The 14998-nt window shown below is 33.4% G+C and overlaps 1 protein-coding gene across 1 annotated transcript; it reads left to right on the top strand.

Annotated features, from left to right (window-relative positions):
* The first annotated feature begins 4424 nt into the window (after positions 1 to 4424).
* Positions 4425 to 8915, top strand: LOC111985411 (aluminum-activated malate transporter 13). Its single transcript, XM_024017055.2, has 6 exons — positions 4425 to 4833; positions 4954 to 5097; positions 5918 to 6190; positions 6590 to 6702; positions 7098 to 7241; positions 8441 to 8915. Exons 1-6 carry the CDS (start codon positions 4503 to 4505, stop codon positions 8759 to 8761), a joined length of 1326 nt encoding a protein of 441 aa, XP_023872823.2. The 5' UTR covers positions 4425 to 4502; the 3' UTR covers positions 8762 to 8915.
* The last annotated feature ends 6083 nt before the right edge of the window (positions 8916 to 14998 follow it).

Here is a 14998-nt window from a genome sequence, read left to right as displayed (position 1 = left end):
GCCCTGGCCCTTTGTGCATGCTCCACTTCGTCTAAATTTGCTTCTTTCTGACCTTCACACCATTTTTGCTGCCTCCGTGTTTGTTTGATTTTGATGTACGTTTTGGTTGGTGTTTATCCTTTGTGGCGTGAAGGATGTGTGAACTTTTAAGTTCATGTTTTCTCCCTTCTTAGACTGGGCATTGCTTGGGCAAAGGTCTTCATCTTCTTGCCGAACCCATGTTTTTCTTTCTTGTGTTTGTGTGCCTCTTGGCTATTGATCTTACCATACCACTTTATCTTCTCTTTTTCTTCGTGTTACCCTGTGAACTTGTGGGTTGGTGTTCCTACCGTGCTAGCCCACTTCTTCATCAATCTTTTGCTTGGGGCTTCTTAGGCCCACTTTTTACATCTTTACCTCTTTTGGGCTTTGTTGGCCAACATTCCTGCTGTGCCAGCTCATTTCATTATTTCATTCCTCAGGCTTCCTTAACCTGTTTAATTACTTCCTCTTTACCTATTTCTCCCATGGGCTTTTTGCTAGATCATTTGGGCTTCTTCGGCCCAATTATCACATCTTTACCTCTTATTACTTTTTGAGCTTATTGGCTTTTAGGGTGACCCATTGAGTTTACTAATTCATTTCCCAAGCTTCTCTGGCCCATTTACCTCTTTTTATTTTCATGGACTTACTATTTCATTTTTTGGGTTTCCTCGACCCATTTACTTCTTCTTTACATTTTTTTTTAAAAAAAAAATTTTAATTTTAAATTTTAAATTTTTATTGTTGTGGGCTTGCCCACCATCAATCTTGCCATTTCAGCCTGCTAGGATTGTTTTCTTATTCTCTTACTATTTTCCCTTTGTCAAAAATGGACATCAACACAACTCACTCTTTTTTATTGGTGTATTAATCACTATTTTCTAAACATAACCAAACATCGTACTAGACTAACCCCGAAATTTCCAATGTGTATGAAACAGTAAAATTAAAGTAACAATCATTTTCTGATTGAAACTATGTATGACAATGAAATGCTTCCTCACATGCCGAAATCAACTTATCTTAGGCTCTTATCATTTCTAATGATCAGAAGCATACTAAAATGTGATCCCAAATGACTCTCCCTCAAAAAGGATGTTACACTGTAGACATTATGGTATTAGGTTAACCATATCCAAGATCAGTAGCTTTCAACGGGAAGGTTTTTGTCAATATCATAGCTGACTCTGGTTATGGTTGAGTTGTATAGTAATTATGGCAAGCACTCAAAATTTTTAAAAAAGCAATCACTAAGGGTAGCCCCATTTTTTAAAATTAATATAATTTGACTGTTTGATCCTGTGAATTGTGATAGTCAGAGTTCATTATATACATATTCAAGATGGTTTTGTCCTCTGCTTTTTTATTTATTTAAAGGGAATTAATGCTTCTAGACATCATGATTCTCATTAGTGCCTCAAGGTCCCGTGGAAGGTACAATTTTCGTACAAGAAAAAAAAAATAGTGCAAGCTTTTCTTAAATTCATTAATAAACAATGTTCATTCCAGATGCCTTTTCAGCAATTGGTGAAGTTCCTTCTAGTCAGCATGTAATTTTTGCTGAATTTGAGATGGGTCTAAATTTTTAAGAATTTAGACCCATCTCAAATTCAGCAAAAATTACATGTTTATACTTTATACCCTATATGATGCTAGCACACTTGTGTGAGTGGTTATATATATATATATATATATAAATTTAACAGTGCTACCAACTACAACAAATCTTTTTTTGTTCTTCTCCATTTCGAGGCGGTTGCTGCGAAGAAAGCAAAGGGCCAAAAACGCTTTCAAATTAAAGTCAAGAAAGAGATTTCCGCGGTAAATACACGGTGTTTGTTGAGTGATAGATCCATTAACCCTTTTCTCAAAAAGAAAAAATAAAAAAAGATCCATTAGCCCAAGTCAAAAGATTCTTCATTATATATATATATATATATGTACAAAATTCGCCAGAATTATAAATTCTAAGAAAATATCAAATTCTGAAAGATAGAATTATAATTCCCTTAGGTAGAAAATGTCAATTTTCGTATATCCTATAGTTGAGAGGATTACCCGTATTTGCTAATTAATTCAAAATTTTACTTCTGTTTTATTTCCTCAAAATTTACTACAAATAGTTTAAATTTGGAAAATAAAATATTTATTTCTTCACTAAATAAGATGTTTATCAATGTTGAAAGGGATTTTTTTTTTTTTTTTTTTTAAAATTTAAAAAACTATCCATAATTGTCAAATAAGGGATTTTTTTTTTTTTTTTTTAAATTTAAAAAACTATCCATAATTGTCAAATAATTAATTATTTGCTTTTTTTTTTTAGTATGAGTTTTTAGAAGATTATTTTAGACTAATAAAATTTATATTTTTAAAAATACAGTGTTAATCAAATTTTAAGTATAGTGGAACAACAAAAATGTTAACTTTCAATTATTCTAATCCTTGCGAGTTTAAATTGTTAAGAATTAATCTAAAACTCTTCAAGATTTTAGATCAGGAAAAAAAAAAAAAAAACTCTTCAAAATTTGAAATACTCCAACTAAACCGGTATTAAGAATCAAATGTAAATGGGAAATCAAACTTTCAAGCTATCAAAATGTTCCTGTAATTCTAAAACTAAATTAGGTTATGTTTATTGTTCGTGCCATCCCACTAATATTAAGTTGGCTGCTTGGTTCTAATTAAGTTATAATTACTAATTAGATCTAAGTAGTTTTTGGACTCCTATGGATTTATATCTTAAAGTGTTTTTGGGCTTCCTAATAGTATCTTCAACAGTGAACTAATTAATTTTGAGTCCCCTTCCTCACTTGTTCTATGCAAAACAAAAACAAAAACAAAAATAAACAAGAAAAAGTAGAAAAAAAAACCAAACAAAAACTCATCTTCCTCTGGATTTCCGGTAGTGCTCTAAATCAATTGCTAAAATGACACACTAAATTAATCAATTAGTTTAATATTAATATTTGTACGCAACCTTTTGACCATCATATAATTGAACCAATCTCCAATAATCTGGAATTCATATTATATATGAAATTTCTATGATCAACAAATTTAAAACATAGATGAATAGCAGGAGTACTAATTAATTGATAAAATACTAGCAAACATGAGCACGTAACAGACAAAAAATAGTGGCACAATGCGACGTAGCCCACTATATAGTAAAAAATGGTGGTGTCATTTTCTAATTGTTCGTCACTATTATTAGTAGCTGGCTAAGCCTTTTTATCTTATTATAATGCACCCGACTCATTTTTCAACCCCCTCTTTTTTAAATATGTATTTTCAAGTACGGATATAACAATTGTCTAATAGTAAATATAAACACCCGAGGTAATCTCTCAGAATCACAACGTGTACATTTATGCATGCTTTCCTACCGTATATTTCATTTAACTCCGTACATATATACTGCATATTTATGAAATGAAACTAGTTTAATACTACTACTACTACTACTACTACTAGAACCTAGTATCAATTTTATTATAAAAGATACATAAATTGAAATGACAATAGATTTCATTGGTATTACATATATCAATGAAATTAATTAATATATATATCCTTAATATTACTTGTATTCTTTATTCCCAGTGAAACATACATGCATAAGAAGCAGGCGCGAATAAATTGGCATGAATGAATTAAGGGTCATATATAAATGATCGTCTATTGAACTTGGCACTTGGTACTTTTGTCAACAAGTTTTGCAGCCACACAAACATTGAAAATAATAATTGATAAGTTTGGTGAAAGACTAATTTTGTCGGGGGTATATATCGTATGGTGTCTCTAGTCTACAAGCAATATAAATGAATTAAAGGTCGTATAGTACGGTATATAGTGCGATATAGTACTACTACTACTAACCAATATGTATGTATATATATGTATGTATTGGGATATATGAATACCATATATTACTTAGAAGAAAAAAGAAGTGGGATATATAATTGGAAACCCTACCTGAAGAACTAGCATGCATTATAGACTATAGTACACCACCTCTCTGCCCTTGCTGAATATGCATTTCTCTCTACGGTGGGCATGCATTTGGAATTGCATATAGAGGTAGTGTTGTGAAAAGACTAAGCTCCACAAACAAAACAATACATGTATGATAAGGAACCGTCGTGCCGTGCAAGCGTGTTCCACTAGAGTCACTAAGTTCAAATTATTGTGTCCCCACTGAAATAAAATGCAGTCTTACATGTGGTTTTTCATGCCTCATTTCAATAGACCATGTATTTGGCTTCAAGTGCATAGGCCCTATTTCCACTTTCGGGTTTCAACTGTTGCTAGCTAAAGCTAATCATCTACCCACTAATTTGACATGCATTCTCATGGTTTGCCATGTGTATAAATATAGATGGTTTCTCTTTCACTCCAACTCAAACTTCTCAACAAGAAAGTGAAGCTCAATTCAAGTCAGAAGAGGAAAGAACAAAGAGAGTTTAGTGTTCATCACCAATATGGGCTCAGCTGTGATAGATATTCCAGATGGAGAGGGAGTTGGAGTTACTATTAAAGAGAAGAAGAAATTTCAATTTTCTCTTCAACCCATTATTTCCTATCTAAGAGAAAACAATAAGAAGATCCAATTTTCTCTTCCTCCCATTGTTTCCTACCTTAGAGAAAAGAAAACTAAGCATGACATGAGAAGAGTTATTCACAGTACCAAAGTTGGAGTTGCCCTTGTTTTGGTTTCACTTCTTTTCCTCTTGGATCCTATTTATGTTCAAGTTGGAGATAATGCCATGTGGGCTATAATGACTGTTGTGGTCATCTTTGAGTTCTATGCAGGTTTGTTTGTTTATCATTCATATTGTTATGGATTTATATTCTAATATATATGGTCCCTAAAAAAAGTCCCTATTCTTCAAATTTCTTTTTTTTTTTTGCTGCCTTTGTATAATATTGCAGGTGCTACACTAAGCAAGGGTTTGAACCGTGGAATGGGAACCATATTAGGAGGTGGGCTAGGGTGTTTAGCAGCAGCTTTAGCTCAAGAAGTTGGTGGGAAGATTGGTCACGCCATTGTTGTTGGCATTTCTGTTTTTATTTTTGGTAAGTGATAGCTTATCAATGTGGTTATTATTAATAGTAGCACATAGTTTACTTTTTTTTTTTTTTTTTTTTTTGGCTTATGATATATGGGGAAGGGAATTCGAGTACAAGTTCTTCTTCATGAGGGAATTGTGTCACACAAACGTTCACTTAGTTCTTATAAACAGAAAGATTAAAAAAAGTCGAAAAAAATGCCATTGATATAGTAATGGAGTATAGTTAGTTTGTCACTTATGTGTCCAAGTTCTCTATCTATGTGTGTTCCATCAAAATTTTTAAGCTAAAAAATTAATTACTTTTTTCTTAATAAGTTATCAGTTGTTGATGGTGCATGCCTTAGCAATGAAAGAGAAAGAAGCTTATTAGTTTGTGGTGGGATTCTGAAGTGGCATTCTACAGTGCAGCTTTTTACTATAGAGGTCATCCTGTTTATTAGTTTATAACATAAAGATCTTATTATTATTATTATATATGAGAAGGGAACCATGTATACATTGCTTAGTTGGTCATGACAGCAATAATCCTAGGAGAAGTGCATATATTCATTCACTTCATTAGGCAAAAGGCAATGGCTTTCCTTTCACTGAAAGGTAAAAGTTAATAACTAAATTAACACTTCAACCTTTTTAAAGTGTAATGACAGATCAAATATGAGATCATGCAAAATATACCAAAGCTTAAATTAGTTATCAAAGAACCTAAACGTCGTGCATATATATATTGTTAGCCTCAACATGACCACTATATATGCATAGTAGCCTAGGTCTTTAATCTTCATAATCAAACCTATTTCTTAATAACTCTATTCTCATTTTTTCAGCTGCAGCAGCAACATATGCACGATTAGTCCCAAGAATTAAGAAGAGATATGACTACGGGGCCTTGATTTTCATCCTCACCTTCAATCTAGTTGTGGTATCGGGTGTACGTGCTGTAAAGGTCTTGCAAATAGCACGCGAACGACTCTTAACAATCGGGATGGGTTTTTCCATCTGCATTTTCATAAGCTTGCTCATCTTCCCAATATGGGCTAGTGATGAACTTCATGACTCTATAGCATCCAAATTTGAAGACCTCGCGCGATCTATTGAAGGTAAGCTTCTTTATTAAAGCAAAATTGAACATATATATATATAGTGTTGGTTTGGAATCTTTGGATCACGCGTTTCCTGGCGTTGCGATTTCAGTCTTTTTTTTTTTTTTTTTTTTTTTTTTGCTTTCACGCGTTTAGTGAACTGAATTTACTGTGTAGAAAAAAAAAAAAAAACTGTTCACGCACTATTTCTGATACTGATACTGTTTACATACGGTTCATACTTTATTTTAAAAAAATATTAAAAATAGGTCTCATGGTACTATTTATAAATTTAAAAATTATTTTGTTACAGTATTTTCAGTAACAATCAATTTTCAGTAACAATAAATTGTATCCAAACGGAGTCGTAAACCACGTTGTCAGTTAGTCTTATAAAATTTATGTTGTTTCTTGCAGGATGCATGGAAGAATACTTCGGTATTGTGAATGAAAAAGAAAGTCAGCCCAGTGCCAAAAATTCTAGTAGTTGCAAATCTGTCTTATACTCCAAGTCGAAGGATGAGTCATTGGTATGATATTTCTTCTTCTGACTCAAATTATCATATACCAATAAGTTATCAATTAGCTAATCCTCTAAAACACCATAAAAGTTCATTACTATTAAACATGCATGTTTTCTAAGCTACTAGATAATATGATATAAATCAGTGATTTTGCGAAAGCAATGATGCAAGATATACCTTATCCTTAGAAAGAGAGACATGCTTACTAACTATTAATCGTGGAACTTGAATGACCTAAAGTTAGCTGAATGTTGCTTTAAGCTCAGACATACAGAGTCTCTTAATGTTCTTTTAAGTTCTTTCTCTCCTTGAAAATTGATAATTGTCATCTTTGTTTATATAAATCTTATCAAGAAATGGGAAAAGGATGCTCAGAAAGTTCTACTGTATTTTAATTTTAGGCAAATTTTGCAAAATGGGAGCCATGGCGTGGAAAATTTGGGCTTCGCTACCCTTGGGGAAGATATCTGCAGGTGGGAGAGCATCTTAGAGAGCTGGCAGCAACCATCATTTCAATGGAAGGTTGTCTTCAATCTCCTAGACAGGTACATAATTCAATTCATTTGCTCTTATAGTAGTCAATTAACCAATAAAGGTCTAGCACAATAACTTATAGGAAATTGATAAAATTACTATCAATTAAAGTATAATAAGTTTATAAATTGATGTGATAATGAATACAATTTATATTACTTCAATACCATAATAAATTAATATCATAATTTTTTTTTGGTAATTGATGACATATCAATTTATAAGAACTAGTAAGTTATTCATGTGATGCACGGATAATATTGTAATATTTTATGTAAGATAAAACACTCATATGATACACAGAGAATGTTTATAAGAATTAGTAAGTTATCCATGTGATGCATGGAGAATGTTGTATATGTATTATAGCATAATTGTTATAGAACTTTATTAGTAATGAGTTCATCATAAAAAGTAATAATTATAAATTGTATACACATATTCTTTATAATTATTCAATTGAAGTAATGAGAAAAAAAAAAAAAAAAAACTTTGGAGGAATATTATAGAATAAAAGTTGATATAGAAAGTGTATTTCTCTTTCTCCTTAATTTTAAAACAAAATACACATTTCAAGCACTCACAGTTAATCACATCTACGACTTTAATATCAAAATTGTAATTGCTGTTGTTACTCAATTTAAAATTCAAGTCTCCCTTCCTTGGTTGTAGCCAACTCATATGGGTTAGGATTAGATGAAACAACAATGTTAGAGCTGGATAGGTGTCGTCAAAAGATTGAATGTAAATGACATCATTTTTTGTCTATGTGTATTTGACATGGTATGACATGAAGGACTATGGATAGATATATATAAAGGGGTAGAAGTGCAAAAGATGAAAATGATGCATTAAAATGCAAAGTTTTGTATGTATGTATGAGAGATAAAAAGTCTTGAAATATTAAACCAAATAATACAAAAAATATTTATTTTTTAATTAGAAAAATCTTAAAACAATTAACCAAAATAAAATAAAAAGTTAATATTTAATTTATTCTTATCTTTGATGTAACACTTGAGAATACTTCAATTCTCTTTATATAGAATATGCTATTTGGCAGAACCTCCTACTTTCTCATATGAAGCCTCTACTTATATATATATATATATACATTGATTACGTAGAAATTTTTGCAATATCCTTAATATCACTACAACTAATATCATTGAAAAATCACTTATTTCTTTTATTTGAATTGTGTTATTAGCCCTCGACAACTCTGAGACACTTGTTCAAAGAACCATGCGAAGCAGTTGTCTCATTACTTGCAAGTACTCTAAGAGAGCTTGGAGAGAGTATCTTGAAAATGAGAGTATGCGATGCAGAGAAAATAGTGCCAAAGTTGAAGTCAAAGAGACTAGAGCTGAGCTTGGTCATTTCTCCCTCAAAGCTAGCAACTATAGAGAATGGTGAAGGATATACAATAGCAACCTTTATATTCTTATTGATGGAGATGGTGAAAAAGGTGGAAGAACTGGCAAAAGAGGTGGAAGAACTTGGAGAACCTGCTGGTTTTAGTACTCATTAGATTAAATTTATTGCTCCCTCTAATCTATGAGCAGTTGCTGTACGTAACCATTTGCCACTTTTTTTTGGCTTTGGGATATACATATATGTTCTTTGGGAAAGAAGAAAATGATTTTGGGGTGGTGTTTATAGGAAATTACTATTTAACAAGGGTTTGTTGGACAGACACACACACACACCCCCCGGGGGCGGTGGTGGTGGTGGTGGGTGGGGGAAGAGTAGAGGAATATGAACAAGGGAGAAGAGAATATAATCAATATTCACAAGCTTGGGGATGCATGAATAATGTTACATCCTATACCCTTGTAAGTCTTATGCTAAATTACAGAGCTAATAATCCTTTGCTGATTAAATCAAGAATTGACTCTTTTTAATCTGATGACACCAATATCTAAAATCTAGTTAAGGCCAAAGTGATCAGGACTTTCTAGCTATAGCACCACAAGCACAATGAGGAGAGAAAATTCAGCACTACGTAGTGGTACACTGGTACTATCCAATAAGTGAATAAAATTTAACTTTCAATGGCAGTAAAATCATATACAACCAAAGTGAAATAGGTAGTTTGAGTGACATTTGTTCAATCTGATCCAAAGTCCAAACTGACCGTGAAAACCCTAAGCATAACATGTAATTTAACATTTCTTCATTGGTAAATGGATTTTCTTATAAAGAAGGAGGTGTCAGTTAAACTAGAGCTCTCATTAGTGAATAAATAAGCAATTTTAGCTATAATAATATATTCCAATAATTACATTACGTAGATTGAGAAATTTAAGCATAATTAACGAATTAACATTATGTTTGAGAGTTTTTCTTAGGGAATTTATTAACAAGTCATAAAATAAATAAAAATAGAAAGAGATTAGAATTAAAGAGAGATTAGAAAGAAATAGAAAGGATTATGGTGTTTTTTAATATATATATATATGTGTGTGTGTGTGTGTGTATGTATGTATGTATATGTGTTTTCGTGTTTGTGGAAGTTTATAAATAAAGAAAAGAAATTGAAAGAAGTATATATTTTTCCTGTGTGATATCATTGATCTTTGGTTATATCTTATATCAAATTAGAGACAAAAATGATATTTACTTTAAAGTTTCAATTGATTAACGGAATCAACGTTCTATCTACTTTTAATCCCAAAGCATACAATTTTTTATATTTACAATTTTTTAGATGTAGACAGTAATATAGAGGAATCCAAATATGCCCAAACACCAATGCTATGATCCAATCTGATTCCAATGTATAGTTTTGATTGACTCACATTCAAACATTCAAAGTACACACTCCCCTGCACATCTTGGGAAATCATGTGTTAAATGTAGATATTTTTGAAAAATATGTACACTTGATGTGAAAGTATGGATATTATGTGTACAATGTCTGTATAAAAAAAGTGTGAAACAATTATATTCCTCTAAAATTTTCCAAGAATTTTGAGTAAATAAAGAACAGGACCCCTGAAAATGACTTCTGTGTCCCAAGAAAATAAGGACAAACAAGGGTCTGATATGGTCATAGTTGCCCCCCTTGTGCCGATCCATTTTGTTTTATTTATCCCATTTTTGCCTTTGAGATTGGTGCCGATAAAATTTTGTGTTCGGCCATCAATTTAAGACTCACACTAAAACTATTTGAATGTTGCATATAAAATGAAAGACAAGGTTGGGCTAACGGCACTAACATGGGGTGATATTGATGTTGATTTGTCCACTATTTCTGGGCTTTCACAGTGTTGAGACCTAAATGATTTGTCACTGGTTGTTTTCCTTAAACAAAAGAAATTCTTTGACTAATCGTGGTTGCTTAAATTTAGACTACATATTATTTCCAGTAAAGAATGGCCATTTGGATTTTGAAAGAACGGCAAATTGTTTGAGGAAAATGGCAAAGGAAAGTTTGGTTTTATGCATATATTATGACCAAGTAGTACAGATTTTTCAAATTGATGGTGCAGGTGTAGCATCACTGCAAGTCATTACATTGAAACCCTAATGCGTCCATCAATAAGGGTCTAGTGAGAATGTGTCAAGAATATGATTAGCGACCCTTCAATTATGTGATTGACGATGCATTAGTTTGTAAGACTTATGTAATAGTAAAACTCTATCAAATTATTCCATTTTATGTTTTAATGACACTGTAGAATAGATTATTTGGTGAATTATGCCGTTCATATTTCCTAACATTTTGTGGTCCAATGCCCTTTTACTGTAAATAGAGGAAGATAACCACCATCAAAATAAAGAAACAAGCAAGAAAGACGAACTAATGATACAAATCAACCAAGACAAAGACCTATTCTAATGACAATAATGGAAAAACCAATGAGACCCACCTAAAAAAAAGTCATGAAGGCTTCATTTTGACAAGAAAGAATGAAAATTCAAGAAAGGAAGAGACAGAGAATTGGGTTTTCCTCCAAAATTTATAGTAGCCATAATTGCAAGCTTTTGGCTGTGCAGTATTGCAAGATGTGTCCCAGACACTAATGTCACAACCGTTCTCTGCAACAGTGGTGTGTATTCTCAAGGTGATCCTTTTGTTACTAGTCTCAACTACGTTGTTGCAGAACTAGAGAGTGTTACACCAACATACAAAAACTATGATTACTACAACATATCACCTTATCCTAATGCATTTGCCTATGGTCATGCTGCTTGAAACCTAAATATTACAAGCTCAGATTGCACTACTTGTCTTGCGGCTGCAAAGACGGCCATGTTTAGTACGTGTCAAAGCCAGATAGGTGCTCGTGCAGTGCTCCATGATTGTAATATAAGGTACGAGCAATACCCATTCACTATTTAGAAAGATGGGTAACCAATGGATTATACTTTTATGTAGCATGTTTGTTATCTGCCACGAAGTGTGTGCAACATTATCCTTTTCAATTGTGCTGAATGCTCTACTCACTGTTGGTTAATGGGTTTTCTCACTTCTTTCTTTTCATCTGGTTTGGGATTCTTACAGAATGTGTTGTATCTATCCATATAAGAGCACTCTCATCAGGTCTCTCAAATGTGCCAAATGCTATATATTTGGCACATTTGACATACCAAACACAAAAATAATCCCTCATCAGGTATGTTATATATCCTAAAAATTTAAGACATGCTACAGTTCGGTTGTATTTTTGGCATGGTACGGACTGAAATGCCATTTCCGTTTATTATTATTTTATTCATCTTTCTCTCTCATCCGGATTAAAATAACAATTCATCTTTCACGTTCAGCCATTCCTTTTCTGCCTCACCATCTCCACTCTCCAACACTCATTTCTTCTCCCTTTCGCTCTTTTCTGCCTCACACCGCCATCTTTCTGTCTCACATACTCCCTTCAACTTCATCTCTACCATCACTGATTTATAAAAATCAGGTTCACCGGTTTTTTTCTCCTTTTTCCCCCCTTTTTTTTTGCTCTCTTCTCTCTGTTTTATGAACTGATACACCGAATCGGAAGTTCATCTTAGAGTCACCGATTTACTCTCTACCATCTCACAAATTCCACCATCACTGATGTATAAAAATCTCCTTCACCGGTTTTTTATCCCCCTTTTTTCCCCTTTTTTTTTCGCTCTCTCCCCTCTGTTCTATGATCTCACACACCGAATCGGTTTAGTTGATCTCAGAGTCGCCGATTCGCAGTTCAAGCTCGGTATCGCCAATCGGAAGTTCATCTCGGTATCGCCGATTCTCCAATCGAAGTTCATCTGGGTATCGCTGATCGGAAGTTCATCTGGGTATCGCTGATCGGAAGTTCATCTGGGTATCGCTGTACAGGTCAGTTCTCCATCTTCTCTGTGATTTTCGGTATTTCGGTGCTACTTCTATTCTTGGTATTTTGGTATTTATTAGAGAAAAAAATAAAAGGGCTGGGTATCGCCGTACAGGCAGATTTGTTGTTTGTTGTTGCTTTTGTTTTTCCTCTTGTTTGCATATTTCAAAGACTTTCTTTCGTTTGGCCGTTGTGAACTTTGGGGATTGCATAGTTTAGCTGTGCATGAATATAGATATATAGTCTGCAACTCTATGTTGTTGTAACATTTACAATAAGGTAGTGGACCATATCTACTTCTTGTATAGACTTACTTGTCTTGCGGCTGCAAAGACGGCCATGTTTAGTACGTGTCAAAGCCAGATAGGTGCTCGTGCAGTGCTCCATGATTGTAATATAAGGTACGAGCAATACCCATTCACTATTTAGAAAGATGGGTAACCAATGGATTATACTTTTATGTAGCATGTTTGTTATCTGCCACGAAGTGTGTGCAACATTATCCTTTTCAATTGTGCTGAATGCTCTACTCACTGTTGGTTAATGGGTTTTCTCACTTCTTTCTTTTCATCTGGTTTGGGATTCTTACAGAATGTGTTGTATCTATCCATATAAGAGCACTCTCATCAGGTCTCTCAAATGTGCCAAATGCTATATATTTGGCACATTTGACATACCAAACACAAAAATAATCCCTCATCAGGTATGTTATATATCCTAAAAATTTAAGACATGCTACAGTTCGGTTGTATTTTTGGCATGGTACGGACTGAAATGCCATTTCCGTTTATTATTATTTTATTCATCTTTCTCTCTCATCCGGATTAAAATAACAATTCATCTTTCACGTTCAGCCATTCCTTTTCTGCCTCACCATCTCCACTCTCCAACACTCATTTCTTCTCCCTTTCGCTCTTTTCTGCCTCACACCGCCATCTTTCTGTCTCACATACTCCCTTCAACTTCATCTCTACCATCACTGATTTATAAAAATCAGGTTCACCGGTTTTTTTCTCCTTTTTCCCCCCTTTTTTTTTGCTCTCTTCTCTCTGTTTTATGAACTGATACACCGAATCGGAAGTTCATCTTAGAGTCACCGATTTACTCTCTACCATCTCACAAATTCCACCATCACTGATGTATAAAAATCTCCTTCACCGGTTTTTTATCCCCCTTTTTTCCCCTTTTTTTTTCGCTCTCTCCCCTCTGTTCTATGATCTCACACACCGAATCGGTTTAGTTGATCTCAGAGTCGCCGATTCGCAGTTCAAGCTCGGTATCGCCAATCGGAAGTTCATCTCGGTATCGCCGATTCTCCGATCGAAGTTCATCTCGGTATCGCCGTATAGGTCAGTTCTCCATCTTCTCTGTGATTTTCGGTATTTCGGTGCTACTTCTATTCTTGGTATTTTGGTATTTATTAGAGAAAAAAATAAAAGGGCTGGGGTTTAGATAGTTTGTGTGTGGGAGAGAGTGAGGTGGGGGTGTCGATGAGAGGAGAGAAGGGGCCAAAAGGAAAAGGTCCAAAGGCAAAGAATTGGAACCAATGCTTTATGCTTTTTCTTATTGTTGTTTTCAGATACTGTTTTCGGGTTAAGCAGATTTGTTGTTTGTTGTTGCTTTTGTTTTTCCTCTTGTTTGCATATTTCAAAGACTTTCTTTCATTTGGCCGTTGTGAACTTTGGGGATTGCATAGTTTAGCTGTGCATGAATATAGATATATAGTCTGCAACTCTATGTTGTTGTAACATTTACAATAAGGTAGTGGACCATATCTACTTCTTGTATAGACTACAGAGGCTGTAAAAGTTCATATGTGCTGTGTGCTGTGTTATTTGTTTTTTTTATTTTTTTCAATTCTAACCATAATTAATCTTAGTAACATATACTAAAATGTATTAAGAAACAATCATTTTTTGTCTTTTCGTTTGCTCATAGTTTGTTATACTAAATTGATGTTATTTTGAATTTTCATGAATTTATTTTTTGTTAATACTTCAGGCCCCTAATCGAAATCTTGGTTCTGATCTGTTTAGGACTAGTTAATCAAAATATTTAACATGCATTGATATCCTGCCAAATAATTGAGGGAGATATTCAAGTCAAAGTAGAAACTAAACTCTATCTGTACCAGCTTGATAAATCTTGCTTGAATTGTGTATTGGAACTCATCATCTGATAGTAGCTCAAATAAGATGTCTGCAGGCTGATTATGATTATTAGACTTAATTCTTTGCCGATTGTGTATTGGAACTCATAATCTGATAGTAGCTCAAATAGAGACTATATTCTTGGTTATTAATTTTTTCCCCCTTCCTTTGCTTTGTCTGCACATTTTCCTGCTATTGTAATTGTAAAAGGAAGAGAAAATTTGCGTTTCATTTTTAAGTCTCAACTGGTACGTTGTTGCAGAACTAGCAGAGTGTTACACCAACATACAAAAAACTATGATT

The sequence above is a fragment of the Quercus suber genome, unplaced genomic scaffold, assembly GCF_002906115.3.
Source record: "Quercus suber isolate HL8 unplaced genomic scaffold, Cork oak 2.0 scaffold_32, whole genome shotgun sequence".
Taxonomy (NCBI): Eukaryota; Viridiplantae; Streptophyta; class Magnoliopsida; order Fagales; family Fagaceae; genus Quercus; species Quercus suber.
Note: the sequence above shows the minus strand (reverse complement) of the source record. Positions and strands in the feature narration are given on the sequence as shown.

Coding starts and splice junctions, on each gene's coding strand:
- LOC111985411 (XM_024017055.2), top strand. CDS start 4,503: ATGGGCTCAGCTGTGATAGATATTCCAGATGGAGAGGGAGTTGGAGTT. Junction 6,191..6,589: donor CCTCGCGCGATCTATTGAAG/GTAAGCTTCTTT, acceptor TGTTTCTTGCAG/GATGCATGGAAGAATACTTC. Junction 6,703..7,097: donor AGTCGAAGGATGAGTCATTG/GTATGATATTTC, acceptor TTTTAATTTTAG/GCAAATTTTGCAAAATGGGA.